Raw genomic sequence first — 22,523 nt, forward strand, 5'->3', positions numbered from 1 at the left:
GACAAGATGGCTATAATTAAAAACAAGTGCAAGAGGAACAAAGTCTTGATGTTACTGTACCTACCTTTAATGTGATACTACAATGTCCAACAAACGTTGCATCTATCCATGATCTTGAATGGGGATCACCCAGGAATTCTATGTGATACTGTTCAACGTCTCCATCCAGGTCATAGGTCACATATTTCCCTTTAAAAGGATCAGGGCAAAGTATCCCTGGCCAACTTTCAAAAGAAAATATTTTTATTATTTTGATGCTTAAAAAAGGTAGACATTAATATATCTGTCACAATCATCTGTCAAACTTTGCCCTTTGAATTTTAATAACTTCTTTACAAATTTTAAACATAGTCATATTTGTATCTTTTAAAAGCAGGATATTCAAGTGATGCAAGTGATCATTTGTATCTTTGTAGATATAGAAAGCTTTGAAACAGTCACATACTCAAGACATTCATAAGATATGAGGAGAAAGAATCATAGGACTAAAGAATGATTTCCAGGGTCTATAAGAGACATTTAGGCACTGCTAATAGGAAAGATAAGAGAAAAAAGAGTCATCAGACTCATGGCAGGCTTGAATCAACTCTCACCAATCAGAATGATTAACTACTAAAATGTTAACCCACTGACAGGGCTTCTGATGGGGTAGGAGAGAGCTAGCGATTCATGAGCCAGGACTGCCAAAGTGGTTCGGGCTGTTCTGACACTGAACTTTGTAACAACTGTGAGAAAAGTAGAAATAGAGTCAGCGGTTCTGTGTTATCCCTCCCCCACCACATCTGTTCCACTGGCAGTGACCAAATGGTTACAAATCCTCAATACTGCAAATAAGGTTTATTCTTTACTAAAAATAAATCTTAGGGGAATGTACAGCAGAAATCTGACTGAGTTTTACAGATCAAGATCCAAAATATGCATATCTAATACACCCAAGCATTCAAAAATCTGTACAATTATCAAGTTCTATTATTTATAATATTATAATTATCTGTACAATTATCAAGTTCAATTATCTGTACAATTAACAAATTCAGTTTGCAGTACCACAGAGCGAAAAAGGTAGAGAAGTTCAAATTAGAAGGCCCAGGCTCTAGTTCTGCCTTCTACCAGACAGGAGGCCTCAAGCAGGTAACTAGGCCTCACTATAACTCTGGTTCCTCACTGCGCTGTTTCAAAGTTCAAACAAACATGTGCTTTACACATTTTTGGTTTCTGGCAAATTAAAATACTGTAAAGTGCCATCATTATGGACTGAATTATGTCATCCCACCAACCCACATTCATATGTTGAAGTCCTGACCGCCAGTATCTCAGAATGTGACTGTATTTGGAGAGGGGGTCTTTAAGGAAGTAACTAAGTTAAAAGGTGAGCCCCAATCCAACATGACTAGTTTCCTTATAAAAAGAGAAGATTAGGACCCAGACACACACAGAGGGAAGACCACGAGAAGACACAAAAAGAGAGACCCACCTACAAGCCAAGGAGAGGCCTGAGAAGAAATCAACCCGCTTGACACACTGACCTCAGAATTTTAGCCCCCAGAACCGTGGGAAAATAAGGGCTAGAGAAATTAAAAATTGAGTGAGACAATCTGTAAGCCAAAGAAGAATTGGAAACGATAATGGAAAGTCAAGTGAAAGTTCAGGACCTAAATGAAGAGGACCATCTGGTTGTTATCAGGCTCACTTCACGGTATCTTACTGCTATTTGCTGACTCTTACACTGGGCTGTGCTTAAGAGTTAAACTTGAGTGCAGTTTATCTTTTAAATCTACAATGGAAATCTACATTGCTGAGGGAACACACTCAAAAGACGGGGACTTCAACAGGCAAATGAATGACTAAGAATGAGTGGTAGCTGCAATGGAGACCCTCAACTTATCAGAAGTCAAGGAACAAGTGGGTCCTTCAATATAATCAATAGCTATTTTAAAAACAACCAAACTACGATTGTTACATTATATTTGTTTAAACTCTTTATAAAAGGTAAGGGGCTCATGTTTAATACTAGGTGATTTGCACTTCACAGCAATTTTAATAAGGATTACTGTCAACCCAATACCAATTTATGAGCAGTACCTACCCCATTCAGTGTAAAACAGTCTCACAAAATGGATTTCTGATATTTAACACATGAAAGAAAGATTCTACAGTTATTATGTGTAAGATGAGCTACTACTTTTCTGACACAAATTCTGATACAACTATTTTTTAAGTGGAACCTATTGGGTCCCAGAGTATTCAATTTAAATTATTACTCAATAAAATATAAACAAAAAGAGATGACTCCTAAAAAGAATTAGATACCAAAAAAAGAAAAAAGCTTCGGTTCATTATTTAAAACATAGTTTATTACAGAAAGTATTGCATACTGACTTAAAGATGAATTATGAAAAGTATTATGAAATGTCCAAGTAACTGGGGTACTTTCAGGTTGTGCAAAGGAATTGTCTGACTCCTAGTCTGTACATATCAGCTAAAACAGAATGTACCAAACTACAGGAAAAGCTGAGCAGAGGCAATACATGTAGAAAACATGATTACTTCTCTCCAGCTGCTACATTCATCATCACCTCTGACTTCCTGTGATTGAAGAAAGAAGTTGATGTCCATTTATTGCCCTCACTCTGACCTCAATTTGAGTTCCCAAACTGTCAATGATGATAGTGCATTGTGCATTTCTACTTCCTGATTTCTCACTTTCATATTGAGGAGAAATTCTGAGTGTTGTGTGGGGGCTTAAAGGTGGAGAGGGACAGTAAGAATAGGCCACCCAATGGAAGGGTGTCAGAATTACAAGGAAAGTGTATGGTCAATCTCAGAACCTGTGGGTGGTGGAAGGTAAAATGTACAAACACAACAAGGTCAAACAGACATCAGGTGTTGAAATCCACTTGCAGGAGGAAATGGAAATTTTGGCAGGACAAGAAACTTCAAAGGAAAGTGAAAATACATTACAAAGAAACTGATGTCTTACACATTCCTTATCCAGCAGAAACGATCTTTAATGAGTTGGCTACTGCCTTCAATAAGTTGAAGCTTAAGCATGATAACAGCTGCCATGTATTTATACCGAATGAGAAGAAATATATAACTTTTATTTTCAAACTGTGGTCTGGATGTTTAAGAAGGTAGCAGATTTACTTGGGCCTCATTCTTAATCTGTGGGAAACAAAATGGATGAGGTGGAATCATCACTAACTTAATGTCATACTTTCCAAGAAATCTCTTTGCTATACCTAACTGCAGGGACTGCTGGGAAGAGGAAATTTCTCATCCACACACATATAAATCCATAAGCAAAAGTATGCAAATGAGAAGTAATCAAATACTATTTTATAATACTGAAAGGATCTAGTAGAAACCACAATTTATAAATGTATATACTATACCTAAAAAGTATCACTGGATTGGTTAGTTAACTTAAAGGCATATTTGATTACTAAACTGTTTAGACTACAGTATTTAGAATGCAAATATATTCTGTATAAATTAATTTTCATACTTATGAGAAATCATTGTAAAATGTCTGGTAAATATGCCTAGTTTCTGCTTGATACTATATTTTCCTATACTAAGTAGAGATGCACTGTTAATTTTTACTTTTAATTTCTTTGCTCTTTCTAGCTAAATACAATGTATTTGATCAATCTTTAAAAATCAAGACTTCTTAAACATTGTAGAGATAGTTTTTCTCTTCCTAGTGATGCAGACAGCCCCACCCTCAAGCTCACATAGGCACTACTCAAAGGCAAGAGGCTGCATAAGTATTTTATAAGTATGTAGGTGTGTGCTATCTTATGATGTGGTGATAAATATAACTATTATAATTTGATTTTCCATGGAGCTTGACCATAGACAAAGAAAATGATATTCTCTTAACTATTATTTATTTTTATTATACAAAGATTAAGCAGGCATTTCGTGACTCTGTATCAGTCTCTCTTTAGCTTTTTAGCTTTATTGGAAAGTATGAACTCTTCTGAGAAAGAATAACTGAGATGTTGATAAGATCGAATTTCTGAGCCTTCAAAAGCTTCGTGTAAGGACACGGGCTAATAAGAATTGACCCAGATAATGCTACACCATTAAGTGTCTCTGTAGCCAGCTGACTGGTCTTCCCACTTGAAATTTCAGGGTCTATAACATTTCTTAATTAAGAATTGATGTTTGGGGCTTCCCTGGTGGCGCAGTGGTTGAGAATCCGCCTGCCGATGCAGGGGACACGGGTTCGTGCCCCGGTCCGGGAAGATCCCACATGCCGCGGAGCGGCTAGGCCCGTGAGCCATGGCCGCTGAGCCTGTGCATCTGGGGCCTGTGCTCCACAACGGGAGAGGCCACAACAGTGAGAGGCCTGCGTACCGAAAAAAAAAAAAAAAAATTGATGTTTGGCTGCTTTTAGTAGGCTAATTCAGCTTTATATTCTACTACTGCAATTTATCTTGTTATCATCTTTCTATTGTATTTGTGGAACTGAATAAGCTATACAGCAACAGATTTGAGCTTCTTAATCTGTATTTTAAGTCTGTGCTCATTTGTACTTAGTTTATAAAAAGAAATAAATGTGACTACGTGCCAAGTGCATTCTACTCTTTCCAAACAACAAGAAGGTAGTTACAGCTGTATTCTGCAGCATTTTGACAGTCCTAATCATAGATTGGAGATAATTTAGGGACTAGAGTAAAACATGCTTCATTCGTATTTCAAATCTTAACCCTCAGCTATAAGTACAAAACTGCAAAAGAAATTCCTAATCAAATTTCTAACATAATATTTCAGATATAGTGACAAGATTCAAAACCATTTCTTAAATGAGAGTTATTGAAACTTCAGAATTTCCAGTAGAAAATACAAACACTCTGCTTTCAAAATGTTAGAGATATGAAAAATGACAATGAGACTACAAATACCTTCATAAATAACTTCAAAAATGAGTGTTCATATACATAACCATCTAGTTCCTCTTCATGCCCATCCTAGTTACACAGAAGTCAATTAATATATATATCTTTTTACAACATTTCATATTTGATCCTTAGAAAAACTCTCAGTAACAAAAAGTTACTCAGAGCTGATGTGTAACATTCCAAATCTCTCTGAGATGTGGAAATCTCTATGAGGTAGATATTAAGTGTATTGGTTGAATCTCTCTGCAAAGATATTAAATGTATTGGTTTGCTAAGGCTGCCATAGGAAAATACCACAGATTGGGTGGCTTGAACAACAGGAACTTATTTTCTCACAGTTTTAAAGGCTAGAAGTCCAAGAACAAGGTCAGCAGGTCTGGTTTCTCTTGAGGTCTCTCCCTGGGCAGCAGACTGCTGCCCTCGTGCTCTGTCTTTGCATGGCCTTTACTCTGTGCACATGCACCCCTGGAGTCTCTCTGTGTATCCAAATTTTCTCTTCTTATAAGAACACCAGTCAGATTGGATTAGGGCTCACTCTAATGGCCTCTTTTAACTTAATCACCCCTTTAAAGGCCCTTAGTCCAAATACAGTCACATTCTGAGGTTAGAATTTTAACTTATGACCTTTGGGGGAACACAATTCAGCCCACAACGGTAAGTGACAGAGCAAGAGCACAAATCTAGGCACTGACTTGAAGGCCTCTCATGTGTGTTCTGTGTGTGTGTTACATGAGCCCATCACAGTCTCCCAATGAAAGCAAACATCTGATATTTTTCATGGAGAATAGATGAATATAAATGAAAACAAGATGACGGGAGAAAAGGAAGAGGAGGGAGAGGACCTTCAAGACGGCAGAGGAGTAAGACGTGGAGATCAACTTCCTCTCCACAAATACATCAGAAATACATCTACATGTGGAACAACTCCTACAGAACACCTACTGATGCTGGCAGAAGACCTCAGACCTCCCAAAAGGCAAGAAAATCCCCACGTACCTCGGTAGGGCAAAAGAAAAAAGAAAAAACAAAGACAAAAGAAAAGGGACGGGACCTGCACCAGTGGGAGGGAGCTGTGAAGGAGGAAAAGTTTCTACACACTAGGAAGCTCCTTCACTGGTGGAGACAGAGGCTCGGGGGGTGGGGGTGCGGGGAAGCTTCAGAGCCAAAGAGGAGAGCGCAGCAACAGGGGTGCAGAGGGCAAAGCGGAGAGATTCCTGCACTGAGGGTCGGTGCCGACCAGCCCAAAAAGGCTTGTCTGCTCACCTGCCGGGGCGGGCGGGGGCTGGGAGCTGAGGCTCGGGCTTCGGTCGGATCGCAGGGAGAGGACTGGGGTTGGCGGCGTGAACACAGCCTTAAGGGGGCTAGAGCGCCACAGCTGGCCAGGAGGTAGTCCTGGAAAAAGTCTGGACCTTCCTAAGAGGCAAGAGACTACTGTTTGGGGGTGCGCGAGGAGAGGAGATACAGAACACCGCCTAAACGAGCTTCAGGGAAGGGCGTGAACCGCAGCTATCAGCGCGAACACTAGAGACAGGAATGAAATGGTAACACTGCTGCTGCAGCCACCAAGAAGCCTGTGTGCAAGCATAGGTCACTATCCACACCTCCCCTCCCAGGAGCATGTGCAGCCCACCACTGCCAGGGTCCTGTGATCCAGGGACAGCTTCCCCAGGGGAACACACGGCACGCCTCAGGCTGTTGCAACATTACCCCAGCCTCTGCCACCGCAGGCTTGCCCTGCATTCCATACCCTCCCTCCCCCTGGCCTGAGTGAGCCAGTGCCCCTTAAACAGCCACTCCTCTAACCCCATCCTGTCTGGGCGAAGAACAGATGCCAGAGGGTGACCTACACACAGAGGCGGGGCCAAATACAAAGCTGAACACCAGGAGCTGTGCGAACAAAGAAGAGAAAGGGAAATTTCTCCGTGTAGTCACAGGAGCAGCGGATTAAATCTCCAAAATCAACTTGATGAACCCTGCATCTGTGGAATACCTGAATAGACAACAAATCATCCCAAAATTGAGGCTGTGGACATTGGGAGCAACTGTAGACTTGGGGTTTGCTGTATGTGACTGATAAGTTTCTGAAATTCATGTATATCTTAGTATAGTTTTTAGCACTTGTTATCATTGGTGGATTTGTTTATTGCTTTGGTTGCTCTACTCTTTTTTATTACTTTTTTATGTTTTTATTTTAATAATATTGTTTTTATCTTTTACTTTAATAACTTATTTACTGTATTTTACTTTTCTTTTTTTCTTTTTTTTCTCTCTTATCTTCTGAACCATGTGGCTGACAGGGTCTTGGTGCTCCAGCTGGGTGTCAGTACTGAGCCTCTGAGGTGGGAAAGCCGAGTTCAGTACATCGGACCACTGGAGACCTCCTGGCTCCATGTAATATCAATCAGTGAGAGCTCTCCCAGAGATCTCAGTCTCAATGCTAAGACCCAGCTCCACTCAACGACCAGCAAGCTCCAGTGCTGGACGGCCCATGCCAAACAACTAACAAGACAGGAACACAACCCCACTCATTAGCAGAGAGGCTGCCTAAAATCATACTAACTCCACAGACACCCCAAAACACACAATCGGACACGATCCTGCCCTCCAGAAAGACAAGATCCAGCCTCATCCACCAGAACACAGGCACCAGTCCCCTCAACCAGGAAGCCTACACAACCCACTGAACCAACTTTACCCACTGGGGGCACACACAAAAAACAACGGGAACTGTGAACCTGCGGGCTGCGAAAAGGAGATGCCAAACACAGTAAGTTAAGCAAAATGAGAAGACAGAGAAATACGCAGCAGATGAAGGAGCAAAGTAAAATCCCACCAGACCAAAGAAATGGAAAGGAAATAGCTACATGAAAAAGAATTCAGGGCTTCCCTGGTAGCACAGTGCCCCAGTCCGGGAAGATCCCACATGCCGTGGAGCCGCTAGGCCCATGAACCATGGCTGCTGAGCCTGCGCATCCAGAGCCTGTGCTCTGCAACGGGAGAGGCCACAACAGTGAGAGGCCCGCGTACCACAAAAAAAACAAACAAAAAAAAGAATTCAGAGTAATGATAGTAAAGATGATCCAAAATTTTGGAAATAGAATGGAGAAAATACATAAAACGTTTAACAAAGACCTAGAAGCATGAAAGAGCAAATAAACAATGATGAAGAACACAATAAATGAAATTAAAAATTCTCTACAAGGCATCAATAGCAGCATAACTGATAAGAGACCTGGAAGATAAAATAGTGGAAATAACTACTGCAGAGCAGGCTAAAGAAAAAAGAATGAGAAGAATGGAGGATAGTCCCAGAGACCTCTGGGACAACATTAAATGCATCAACATTCAAATTATAGGGTTCCAGGGCTTCCCTGGTGGCGCAGTGGTTGAGAGTCCGCCTGCCGATGCAGGGCACACGGGTTCGTGCCCCGGTCTGGGAAGATCCCACATGCCGTGGAGTGGCTGGGCCCGTGAGCCATGGCCGCTGAGCCTGCGCGTCCGGAGCCTGTGCTCCGCAACGGGAGAGGCCACAACAGTGAGAGGCCTGCGTACCTCAAAAAAAAAAAAAAGAAAAGAAAAATTATAGGGTTCCAGGAAGAAGAAGAAATAAGAAAGGGACTGAGAAAATATTTGAAGAGATTATCCTTAAAAACTTCCCTAGTATGGAAAAGAATATAGTCAATAAAGTCCAGGAAGCACAGAGAGTCCCATACAGGATAAATCCAAGGAGAAACATGCCAAGACACATATTAACCAAACCATCAAAAATTAAATACAAAAAAAAATATTAAAAGCAGCAAGGGAAAAGCAACGAATAACATACAAGGGAACTGCCATAAGGTTAAGAGCTGATCTTTCAGCAGAAACTCTGCAAGCCAGAAGGGAGCGGCATGACACATCTAAAGAAAGGGAAAAACCTACAACCAAGACTACTATACTCAGCACAGATGTCATTCAGATTCGATGGAGAAATTAAAAGCTATACAAACAAGCAAAAGCTAAGAGAATTCAGCACCACCAAACCAGCTTTACAACAAATGCTAAAGGAACTTCTCTAGGCAGGAAAGAAAAGAGAAGGAAAACACCAACAATAACAAGCCCAAAACAATTAAGAATATGGTTATAGGAACATGCATATCGATAATTACTTTAAATGTAAATAGATGAAATGCTCCAACCAAAAGGAACAGACTGGATGAATGGATACAAAAAAAAGACCCATATATATGCTGTCTACAAGAGATCCATTTCAGACCTAGGAACACATACAGACTGAAAGTGAGAGGATGGAAAAAGATATTCCATGCAAATGGAAATCAAATGAAAGCTGGAGGAGCAACTCTCATATCAGACAAAACAGACTTTAAAATAAAGACTATTACAAGAGACAAAGAAGGACACTATATAATGATCAAGGGTTCAATCCAAGAAGATGTAACAAGTGTAAATATTTATTAACCGAAAATAGGAGCACCTCAATACATAAGGCAAATCCTAACAGCCATAAAAGGGGAAATCGACAGTAAGACAATGATAGTAGGGGACTTTAACACCCCACTTTCACCAATGGACAGATCATCCAAAATGAAAATAAATAAGGAAACACAAGCTTTAAATGATACATTAAACAAGATGGACTTAATTGATAACTATAGGACATTCCATACAAAACAACAAAATAATCTTTCTTCTCAAGTGCTCGTGGAACATTCTTTAGGATAGATCATATCTTGGGCAACAAATCAAGCCTTGGTAAATTTAAGAAAATTGAAATTGTATCAAGTATCTTTTCCAACCAAAACGCAAAGAGACTAGAAATCAATTACAGAAAAAAAATGTAAAACATACAAACACATAGAAGGTAAACAATATGCTATTAAATAACTAAGAGATCACTGAAGAAATCAAAGAGGAAAGCAAAAAATACCCAGAAACAAATGACAATGAAAACACGACGACCTAAAACCTATGAGATGCAGCAAAAGCAGTTCTAAGAGGGAAGTTTATAGCAATACAATCCTACCTCAAGAAACAAGAAACATCTCAAATAAACAACCTAACTTTGCACCTAAAGCAATTAGAGAAAAAAGAACAAGAAAACCCTAAAGTTAGCAGAAGGAGAAAAATCATAGAAATCAGATCAGAAATAAATAAAAAAGAAATGAAGGAAATGATAGCAAAGATCAATAAAACTAAAAGCTGGTTCTTTGAGAAGATAAACAAAATTGATAAACCATTAGCCTGACTCATCAAGAAAAAAAGGGAGAAGACTCAAATCAACAGAATTAGAAATGAAAAAGGAGAAGTAACAACTGACACTGCAGAAATACAAAGGATCGTTAAGGGATTACTACAAGCAACAATATGCCAAAAAAATAGACAACCGGGAAGAAATGGATAAATTCTTAGAAAAGCACAACCTTCTGAGACTGAACCAGGAAGAAATAGAAAATATAAACTGACCAATCAAAAGCACTAAAATTGAGACTGTGATTAAAAATCTTCCAACAAACAAAAGCCCAGGACAAGATGGCTTCCCAGGTGAAATCTATCAAACATTTAGAGAAGAGCTAACACTGATCCTTCTCAAAGTCTTCCAAAATATAGCAGAGGCAGGAACACTCCCAAACTCATTCTACGAGGCCACCATCACCCTGATACCAAAACCAGACAAAGATGTCACACAAAAAAAGAAAACACAGGCCAATATCACTGATGAGCATAGATGCAAAAATTCTCAACAAAATACTAGCGAACAGATTCCAACAGCACATTAAAAGGATCATACAATATGATCAAGTGGGGTTTGTCTCAGGAATGAAAGTATTACTCAATATATGCAAATCAATCAATGTGATACACCATGTTAACAAACTGAAGAACAAAAACCATATGAAACGCTCAATAGATGCTGAAAAAGCTTCAACAAAAGCTTAAACCTATTTATGATAAAAACCCTGCAGAAAGTAGGAATACAGGGGACTTACATCAACCTAATACTAATACAGGTCATATATGACAAAACCCACAGCCAACATCGTTCTCAATGGTGAAAAACTGAAACCATATCCACTAAGATAAGGAACAATACGAGGTTTCCCACTCTCACCACTATTATTCAACATAGTTTTGGAAGTTTTAGCCACAGCAATCAGAGAAGAAAAAGAAATAAAAGGAATCCAAAAAGGAAAAGAAGAAGTAAAGCTGTCACTGTGTGCAGATGACGTGGTAATATGCATAGAGAATCCTAAAGATGCTACCAGAAAACTACTAGAGCTAATCAATGAATCTGGTAAAGTAGCAGGGTACAAATTGATGCACAGAAATCTCTTGCATTCCTGTACACTAATGATGAAAAATCTGAACTAGAAATTAAGGAAACACTCCTTTTTACCACTGTAAAAAAAAGAATAAAATACCTAGGAATAAACCTACCTAAGGAGACAAAAGACCTGTATGCAGAAAATTATAAGGCACTGATGAAAGATATTAAAGATGATACAAACAGATGTAGAGATATACCATGTTCTTCGATTGGAAGAATCCATAATGTGAAAATGACTATACTACCCAAAGCAATCTACAGATTCAATGCAATCCCTATCAAATTACCAATGGCATTTTTCACAGAACTAGAACAGAAAATTTCACAATTTATATGGAAACAGAAAAAACCCCAAATAGCCAAAGCAATCTTGAGAAAGAAAAATGGAGCTGGAGGAATCAGGCTTCCTAACTTCAGACTATACTACAAAGCTACAGTAATCAAGACAGTATGGTACTGGCACAAAAACAGAAATATAGATCCATGGAATAGGATAGAAAGCCCAGAAATAAACCCATGCACATATGGCCACCTTATGTTTGAGAAAGGAGGCAAGAATACACAATGGAGAAAAGACAGTGCTTTCAGTAATGGTGCTGGAAAAACTGGACAGCTACATGGAAAAGAATGAAAATAGAACACTCCCTAACACCATACACAAAAATAAACTCTAAATGGATTAAAGACGTAAGTGTAAGGCTAAACACTATAAAACTCTTAGAGGAAAACATAGGCAGAACACACTTTGATATAAATCACAGCAACATCCGTTTTGACCCACCTCCTAAAGAAATGGAAATAAAAACAAAAATAAAGAAATGGGACCTTATGAGACTTAAAAACTTTTGCACAGCAAAGGAAACCATAAACAAGATTAAAATACAACCCTCAGAATGGGAGAAAATATTTGCAAACGAAGCAACTGACAAAGGATTAGTCTCCAAAATTTACAAGCAGCTCATCCAGCTCAATATCAAAAAACAAACAACCCAATACAAAAATGGGCAGAAGACCTAAATAGACATTTCTCGAAAGAAGACATACAGATGGCCAAGAAGCACATGAAAAGCTGCTCAACATCACTAATTATTAGAGAAATGCAAATCAAAACTACAATGAGGTATCACCTCACACCAGTTAGAATAGGCATCATCAGAAAATCTACAAACAACAAATGCTGAAGAGGGTGTGGAGAAAAGGAAACCCTCTTGCATTGTTGGTAGGAATGTAAATTGAAATAGCCACTATGGAGAACAGTATGGAGGTTCCTTAAAAAACTAAAAATAGAAGTACCATACGACCCAGCAATTCCAGTACTGGGGATATACCCTGAGGAAACCATAATTCAAAAAGAGTCATATACCACGATGTTCATTGCAGCACTATTTACAATAGGCAAGACACGGAAGCAACCTAAGTGTCTATTGACAGATGAATGGATAAAGAAGATGTGGCACATATATACAATGGAATATTACTCAGCCATAAAAAGAAACAAAATTGAGTTATTTGTAGTGAGGTGGATGGACCTAGAGCCTGTCATACAGAATGAAGTAAGTGAGAAAGAGAAAAACAAATATCGCATGCTAACACATATATACGGAATCTAAAAAAAAAAAATGGTTCTGAACAATCTAAGGGCAGGACAGGAATAAAGATGCAGACATAGAGAATGGACTTGAGGACATGGGGAGGGGGAAGGGTAAGCCAGGAAGAAGTGAGAGAGTGGCACTGACATATATACTCTACCAAATGTAAAATAGATAGCTAGTGGTAAGCAGCCGCACAGCACAGGGAGATCACCCTGATGCTTTGTTAGCACCTAGATGGGTGGGATATGGAGGGTGGGAGGGAGACACGAGAGGGAGCGCATATGGGGATATATGTATACATAGAGCTGATTTACTTTGTTATACAGCCGAAACTAACACAACATTGTAAAGCAATTATACTCCAGTAAAGATGTTTAAAAAATTTAAAAACTAAAAAAAATAAAAAAGAGAGGCAGCAAAACTCATGAAAGAAATTATAAAGTTTTCAATAAGGACTATACTGGAAGGAACACAGAAAAAATAAGTTCAATTTGTAACTCCTTCAGAAAAATAAAAGATGGAAAGGGAAACATTTAAATTAAAAAAATGAAAAGATGATAACAGTTTAAGAAAAAAGTAATACCAAATCTAACCAAAGGAGATTCACTATCAGTACTACAGAAGTCCCAAAATAAAATCAAAGCAATGCAACTGAATAAACTGCTTAAAATTTTTAAAAAATGTTATTGAAATAAAAAGATTTGAAACCATACACTGAAAAGGCACATTGCATACTTGGGAAATAAACTCAGAACAGGAAAAACTGAGCCATACAGTAGTAAATATACAAATACCTAAAGAAAAAGAAAAAAACCTTTTAGGCATGTAGGCAACAGTTACAGAATATAAATTTTTTTCAGGATAGGTCATGCTGTGCCATAAATCAAGATTCAATGAAACAGACTACAACAGTTAAATTAGGAATCAATAAAAATAAGACATTTTAGAACCCTGCATATTTTATAATTTAAAAACACACTTCCAATAACTCATTTCAAAGAAAAAAATCACAAACTGAATAGTAATAAAATACAACATATTAAAATTAGTGAGATATAACTGAAGTAGTACTTAATAAGAGAAATTTGTAGCTTTAATTGCTCATATTAAGGAGGGAAACAGATATGAGTCAGTTATCTAAGTTTCCAGTTTAAGAAACTAGAAAAAGAAGAATTAAACCCAAAGAAGTCAGGGAAAGAATAACAATGAGATCAAAAAATAATAAATAAGAAGTTAGACAACAATAGGGAAGAAGCTGATTCTTTGAAAAGTTTTGAAAGTTAATAAACTTAGCAAGACTATACCTCAATAGTTTACTATAAAACAGCAACAAAAATCTTACCTTGGCCAATTCTTTAATTTTACCAAAACCAGGCTTCCAAGAGGGAGCTGTGAATAGACAATCTTAAATCCACTTTGATGAAGCTGAGACTCTTCAGGAAAGTCTTCTTCAGAAACAGAGCACTTATTGTACCTTAAATCAGTGTTCATGAAGCAGTACCATGATTCATTGTGATCAACTTTGGCTGCGTCCTCACTTGACAACAATCTCCATTTCAAACAACTTTCATTCTCACACTGAACCCACACTTTGTTTACATACATGTTGTTTTCCACTGAGGAATCCATTGCTGTATTACAATATTCTGCTATCATCTTACTATTCAATTTTCCTTTTTCCATAAATGCATTTAATCTGGAAAATAAATAACAGGAAAATAAAATAATAAGATTTGAGGGTAAAAGGAGAGAAAGTTTAAGCCAAAATCCGAGAAGTAGCTCTTTTATATCTTTTTTGCCCACCTTCTCTATGTACATGCTGAACATGCTATGTTTCCACCTACCCAGAAACAAAGGAACAAAACAGAAGCATCAATCACTCTGGTCATAAAATCCTCCAAAATTAAAAATAAGAAAAGTATGATGGAGCAGAAGTGGAGTAGAGGTTTACTATAATATCTATTCTATTACCAGTCAGTACATATCTGATATATATCCAGTACTTTTGCCATAATAAGAGCTAAGCCTTATTCAGTGCTGACTATGAGCCAAATACTATTCTAAGTGCCTTATGCACACAGCTTATAAAGTCTTCCCAGCAACCTCAGTATGAGCACTTTTAGAGAGAAAAGGAAAGCTTAGAAAAGTAAAGTAATTTATTTAAAGTCCCAGAGCTACTATGTGACAGAGTTGGGATTTAAATGCAGGCAGTTTTCTCCCTAATTGTGTGGTCTTATCCACTAGGCTGTACTGCCTCTTAGGTATATGGTGGACATAGTGTGACTTGATCCCCTTTTCTAATTCTGAGGAAAACCAAAGGTAGCAAAATATTTCACCATGTGAAAATTTGAAATTTATTTTAAAAAAATTAAAGGATTCTTTTGCTTATATAGCTTTGCCTTTTATCCATTATTAATTCATGTGATTTGAAAAAAATTTCTCAGAGGTTCTTTATTATGAAAATTTTAAACATATAAAACGTTAGAATTATGAGTTAGCCCCTGACTTCTAGCATCAATAATAATAGTTACGTGTATACTAAAAAATAAGTAATATAGCTAAAATACAAGAAAAACTATCAGCAACTTATTTTGTAATATAAAACCTACTTTTTAAAAAAAGACTTACATATATCATATTAATAAATGAGTATAACAACCACTATCCAATATAAGCACCATTTAAAGAAGCTCTTAATCCATGAGTTAATTGTATAATTAGAAACACACTTATAATCATATACCTTTCCATGATCACTACAAATCGCTTTAGAATAAAATCTGCCAATATATTTCAATAGCCATAGCCACAATTTTTGACCTATTAATCCCACTCATTTGAATGTATACAAAGAAAATAAACTTAAAAGAGACTAACCTAATGAGGAAAACAATAGCAAAGATGAATAAAACTAAAAGCTGGTTCTTTGAGAAGTTAAACAAAACTGATAAACCTTTAGCCAGACTCATCAAGAAGGGAGAGGACTCAAATCAAAAAAATTAGAAATGAAAAAGGAGATGTTACAACTGACATCACAGAAATACAAGGTATTATAAGAGACTTCTACAAGCAACTATATGCCAGTAAAATGGACAACCTGGAAGAAATGGACAAATTCTTAGAAAAGTACAACCTTGAACACTGAATTAAGAAGAAACAGAAAATATGAACTGACCAATCAGAAGTAATGAAATTGATACTGTAATTAAAAATCTTCCAACAAATGAAGTCCAGGACCAGATGGCTTTCCAGGCGAATTCTATCAATCATTTAGAGAAGAGCTAATGCCTATCCTGCTCAAACTCCTCCAAACAATTGCAGAGGGTGCAACACTCCCAAACTCATTCTATGACGCCACCATCACCCTGATACCAAAATGAGACAAAGATATCACAAAAAGGAAAACTGCAGGCCAATATCACTGATGAACATAGACGCAAAAACCCTCAACAAAATACTAGCAAACAGAATCCAACAACACATTAAAAGGATTATACACCATGATCAAGTGGGATTTATCCCAGGGATGCAAGGATGCTTCAATATATGCAAATCAATCAATGTGATACACCATATTAACAAATTGAAGAATAAAAACCACATGATCATCTCAATAGATGCAGAAAAAGCTTTTTAACAAAATTCAACACTGATATATGATAAAAACTCTCCAGAAAGTAGGCAGAGAGGGAACCTAGCTCAACATAATAAAGGCCACATATGGAAAACCCACAGCAAACGTTATTCTCAATGGTGAAAAACTGAAAGCATTTCCTCTAAGATCAGGAACAAGACAAGGGTGTCCACTTTCATGACTATTATTCAACAGTCTTGGAAGTGCTAGCCACGGCAATCAAAAAAGAAAAAGAAATAAAAGGAATCCAAATTGGAAAAGAAGAAGTACAACTGTCTCTGTTTGCAGATGACATGATACTATACATAGAGAATCCTGAAGATGCTAACAGAAAACTATGAGAGCTAATCAATAAATTTAGTAAAGTTGCAGGATACCAAATTAGTACACAAAAATCTATTGCAGGGCTTCCCTGGTGGCGCAGTGGTTGAGAGTCCGCCTGCCAATGCAGGGGACATGGGTTCGTGCCCTGGTCCGGGAAGATCCCACATGCTGCAGAGTGGCTGGGCCCGTGAGCCATGGCTGCTGGGCCAGAGCGTCCGGAGCCTGTGCTCCGCAATGGGAGACGCCACAACAGTGAGAGGCCCGCGTACTGCAAAAAAAAAAAAAATTTATTGCATTCCCGCACACTAACAATGAAAGATCAGAAAGAGAAATTAAGAAAACAATCCTATTTACGACTGCAACAAAAAGGATAAAATACCTAGGAATAAACCTACCTGAGGAGGCAAAAGACCTGTACTCAGAAAATTATAAGATACTGATGAAAGAAATCAAAGATGACAGAAACAGATGGAGAGATATACCATGTTCTTGGATTGGAAGAATCAATATTGTGAAAATGACCATACTACCCAAAGCAATCTACAGATTCAATGCAATCCCTATCAAATTACCAACGGCATTTTCCACAGAACTAGAACAGAAAATTTTACGATATTTATGGAAACGCAAAAGATCCTGAATAGCCAAAGTAATCTTAAGAAAGAAAAACAGAGCCGGAGGAATCAGGCCCCCTGACTTCAGACTATACTACAAAGCTACAGTAATCAAGACAGCATGGTACTGGCACAAAAACAGAAATATAGATCAATGGAACAGGATAGAAAGCCCAGAGATAAACCCAGGCACCTATGGTCACCTAAGCTATGACAAAGGAGGCAAGAATATACAATGGAGAAAAAACAGCCTCTTCAATAAATGATGCTCAGAAAACTGGACAGCTACACGTTAAAGAATGAAATTAGAACACTCCCTAACACCATATACAAAAATAAACTCAAAATGGATTAAAGACCTAAATGTAAGGCCAGACACTATAAAATTCTTAGAGGAGAACATAGGCACAACACTCTTTGACATAAATCGCAGTAAGATCTTCTTCGATCCACCTCCTGGAATAATGAAAACAAAACCAAAAATAAACAAATGGGACCTAATTAAAAGCTGTGCACAGCAAAGGAAACCATAAGCAAGACGAAAAGACTACCCTCAGAATGGGAGAAAATATTTGCAAATGAAGCAATTGACAAAGAATTATCTCCAAAATATACAAGCAGCTCAATCAAATAATGGGCGGAAGACCTTAATAGACATTTTTCCAAAGAAGACATACAGATGGCCAACAAATACATGAAAAAATGCTCAAAATTACTAATTATTATAGAAATGAAAATCAAAACTACAACCAGGTATCACCTCGCACCAGTCAGAATGGACATCATTAAAAAGTCTACAAACAATAAATGCTGGAGAGGGTGTGGGGAAAAGAGAACCCTCCTATGCTGTTGGTGGGAATGTAAATTGATACAGCCACTATGGAGCACAGTATGGAGGTTCCTTAAAAAACTAAAAATAGAGCTACCATACGACCCAGCAATCCTACTACTTGGTATATACCCAGAGAAAACCGTAATTCAAAGTCATGTAGGGCTTCCCTGGTGGTGCAGTGGTTGAGAGTCCACCTGCCGATGCAGGGGACACGGGTCCGTGCCCCGGTCTGGGAGGATCCCATGTGCTGCGGAGCGGCTGGGCCCGTGAGCCATGGCCGCTGAGCCTGCGCGTCTGGAGCCTGTGCTCTGCAACGGGAGAGGCCACAACAGTGAGAGGTCCGTGTACCACAAAAAAAAAAAAAAAAAGTCATGTACCACAGTGTTCACTGCAGCACTATTCACAATAGCTAGGACATGGAAGCAACCTAAATGTCCATCAACAGAGGAATAGATAAAGAAGATGTGGTACATATATAAAATGGAATATTACTCAGCCACAAAAAGGAATGAAATTGGGTCATTTGTAGAGATGTGGATGGACCTAGAGGGTGTCATACAGAGTGAACTAAGTCAGAAAGAGAAAAACAAATATCATATATTAACGCATATATGTGGAATCTAGAAAAATGGTATATATGATCTTATTTGCAGGACTGAAATAGAGACACAGACATAGAGAACAAATGTATGGACACCAAGGGGGGAAGTGGGGGTGGAATGAATTGGGTGATTGGGATTGACATATACACACTATTGATACTATGTATAAAATAGATAACTGGTGAGAACATACTGTATAGCTCAGGGAACTCTACTCAGTGGTCTGTGGTGACCTAAACGGGAAGGAAATCCAAAAAAGAGGGGATATATGTATATGTATAGCTGATTCACTTTGCTACACAGTAGAAACTAATACAACATTGTAAAACATCTGTACTCCAATAAAAATTAATTATAAAATATAAAAACTAAAAAAAAATTTTTAAGTGACTAACTTATACATACAAAGACCAACAATATTCACTGTGCACTGTTTATCATATTGAAAGAGTGGAAAAAATCTAAAAACAGGGAAAACAAAATCTAAAGGAAGATTATGAAATGTTGCTGATATATATATATATATATATATACACACACACATATATATTAATTTGGCTAATACTTTGGCAAGGAAATTTATGAGGAATAATACTGCATTTTATATTACAGTTGAAGTGGGTCACTGGACAGTAGATTAGAAGCTGTTGACTCCAGACTTTGGAACCAAATGAAATGTGAATTCCTGGCTCTGCTCCTCACCAGCTCTATATCCTTGGGCAAGGCATTGTTTTGCATTTCACTTCACATGTGGTGTACTTCCTCGTGTTTGTGTGTGTGTGTGTATGACAGCTTTTTCTTTCTCTATTTCCAATCCTTATGTCTTCTTTTATTACACTGGCTAGGACAGGTATAATATTGAATAGAAGCCATTATCCTGACTTTTTTTTCTAATTTTAAAGAGAATGATTCTACTATTTGACTACAAAGTCAAACATATATGCAATTTTTTTGGTAGAGACCATTGAAAGGTAACAAAAAATTGTTTTCCTTCAGTTACCAGTTAATGAAGAGAATTTTTCTTGTTGTTGTTGTTAAACCTGAAGTGGTGTTGAATTTTATCAAAGGCTTTTCTGTATACTGAGGTGAACACAAGGTTTTTCTTTTTAAATATGTGAATGAGTAGGTTGTATTAATGGATTTAATTAATGATAAACCATATTTGCATTCTGGGTTCACATCATAACATCTTTTTCTTTAACATATGTTGTTGCAATCAGTTTATTAATAATTAGTTAAGATTGGTTCATATATGTGTTTACAGATGAGATTGCTCTACAACTTTCATTTCTAGTTTTGTCTTTGTTTTTGACATCAAGATTAAAACAGCCTCATAAAGCGAAATATAGAATGTGCTCCTTTTTTGGAAAGTTTGCTTAAGGGAGGATTTTCCAATTTTATCAAATATTTAAGAATTCTAAAGAGGCACAAACTACAATGTGTAAAGTAAATAAGCCACAAGGATATATTATACAGCACATGGAATATAGCTAATATTTTATAGTAATTTAAAAGGACTGTTATCTATAAAAATACTGAATCACTATGTTGTATACCTAAAACTAATAAAATATTGTAAATCAACTGTAGTTCTTAAAAAAATTAAGCAACCAGAAGCAAATAGAATAAAATGTTAATGTCCACTAAGTCCAGGCAATGAGTATATAGGTATTTCATTTTTTCTCTAAGTTGGAAATTTCTCATAATTAAAAAACAAAAATTGAAAATATTATTTAACAAAAACATAAATTAGTAAAATTGATAGAAAATTATGAATCATGTAGAAGCATTCTATATAAGTTTTGCACAAATACAAATTTGTTGCTTATTTTCTACAATTCATCATGAAACAAACTTAGAATGTTTCTTGTAATAAATTTCAAATTTGTAAATAATAAAAGTGAGAATACAAAAAAAAAAGAATTCTAGTGCATCTACTATATTTCTCATTATGTTTCTTTCACTCTTTATTTGTTCATGCCTTTTCCCCCTCATTTATCTTGTCAGGGTTTTTTAAACAACCAGAGCTTGAGTCTTCTCTTTTATTCTTTTGAATTCTGTATAATTGATAGCTGCACTTTAATCTTTCCTTTCTTCTACTTTCTTTGGGCATTCTTTGTTGAGCTAATCTTTCTCTTCTTGAGTTGATGCTTAGTTAATTCATTTTCAGTCTTTTTTTGGCTGTGTTGGGTCTCCATTGCCGTGTGCAGGCTTCCTCTAGATGCAGAGAGTGGAGGCTACTCTTTGTTGCAGTGCGCGGGCTTCTCATAATGGTGGCATCTCTTGCTGTGGAGCACAAGCTCTAGGCACGCGGGCTTCAGTAGTTGTGGCACACGGGCTCAGTAGTTGTGGCTCACAGGCCCTAGAGCACAGGCTCAGTAGTTGTGGTGCATGGGTTTAGTTGCTCCACAGCATGTGGGATCTTCCCGGACCAGGGCTTGAACCCATGTCCCCTGTGTTGGCAGGCGGATTCTTAACCATTGTGCCACCAGGGAAGTCCATTTTCAGTCTTTTTTTTTAAAAAAAACTTTATTAATTTTTTTATATTGTGGTAAGAATACTTAACATGAGATCTACCCTCTTGACAATTTTTTAAAGTACATAATAGAGTATTGTTGATTATAGGTATAATGTTGTAGAGCAGATCTCTATTATTTACTCATCTTTCTTCATTAAAACTTTATGCCAGCTAATTTATAACTCCCCACTTCACCATTTCCCTTGCCCCTGGAAACCATTCCATTCTTTGATGCTATGAATTTGACTACTGTAGATGCCACATATAAGTGGAATCACATAGTATTTGTCTTTCTGTGACTGGCTTCTTTCACTTAGCATAATGTCCCCCAGGTTCATCCATGTTGTTGCATACTGCAGAACTTCCTTTTTATTTAAGGCTGAATAGTATTCCATTATACATTTTATTTATCTATTCATCCATCAATGGACACATGTTGTTTCCATACCTTGGGTATTGTGAATAGTGCTGCTATAAACCTAGGAGTACTAATGTGTCTTTGAGATCCTGATTTCAGTTCTCTTGGATAAATACCCACAAGCGGGATGGCTGAATCATATGGTGGTTCTATTTTTATTTTTTGAAGAACCTCCATACTGTTTCCCATAGCAGCTGCATCATTTTGCATTCCCACCTACAGTGTACAAGTTTCCAGGGTATCTACATCCTCACCAACATCTATTATCTTTTGAATTTTTGATAAGAGCCATCCTAACAGGTGTGAAGTGATACATAGTTAACTGTGGTTTTGATTTACAATTTCCCTGATGATTAGTGAGGTGAAGGATCTTTTCATATATCCGATGGCCACACATTTTCTTTAGAAAAACTTCACATTTTTAACTTAAACCTTTTCTTTGGCTGTTACTTGTAAGAGTTCCTTACATATTTTGGACATTAACCCCTTATTGGATCTATGTTTACAAATATTTTCTCCCATTCTGTAGGCTGCCTTTCATTTTACTGATTGTCTCCCTTGTTATGCAGAAACAATTCAGTTTGATGTAGCCCTACTTCTTAATTTTTTATTTTTGTTGCCTCTGCTTTTGGTGTCAGATCCAAAAAAAATCATTGACAAGATCAGTCTTAAGGAAGTTTTCCTCTATGATTTCTTCCAGAAGTTTTAGTTTCAGGTCTTACATTTAAGTCTTTAATCCATTTTGAGTTGATTT

At 37.2% G+C, this 22,523-nt stretch overlaps 1 protein-coding gene across 2 annotated transcripts in view; it reads right to left on the reverse strand.

Annotated features, from left to right (window-relative positions):
• ZCWPW2 (zinc finger CW-type and PWWP domain containing 2) overlaps nucleotides 1-14,510 on the reverse strand; it is a gene marked incomplete at both ends in the record, with an annotated part of 92,531 nt that extends 78,021 nt beyond the window's left edge. Inside the window, 2 exons of one of the 2 annotated variants that reach the window (XM_079713518.1) lie at nucleotides 65-224; nucleotides 14,170-14,510. In XM_079713518.1, the coding sequence (XP_079569644.1) occupies nucleotides 65-224; nucleotides 14,170-14,510 (501 nt within the window). The remainder of the gene's footprint in view (nucleotides 1-64; nucleotides 225-14,169) is intronic. The other variant, XM_079713519.1, reaches the window with a different exon arrangement.
• Nucleotides 14,511-22,523: the final 8,013 nt, after the last annotated feature.

This window comes from Hyperoodon ampullatus (assembly GCF_949752795.1).
Source record: "Hyperoodon ampullatus genome assembly, chromosome: 10".
Taxonomy (NCBI): Eukaryota; Metazoa; Chordata; class Mammalia; order Artiodactyla; family Ziphiidae; genus Hyperoodon; species Hyperoodon ampullatus.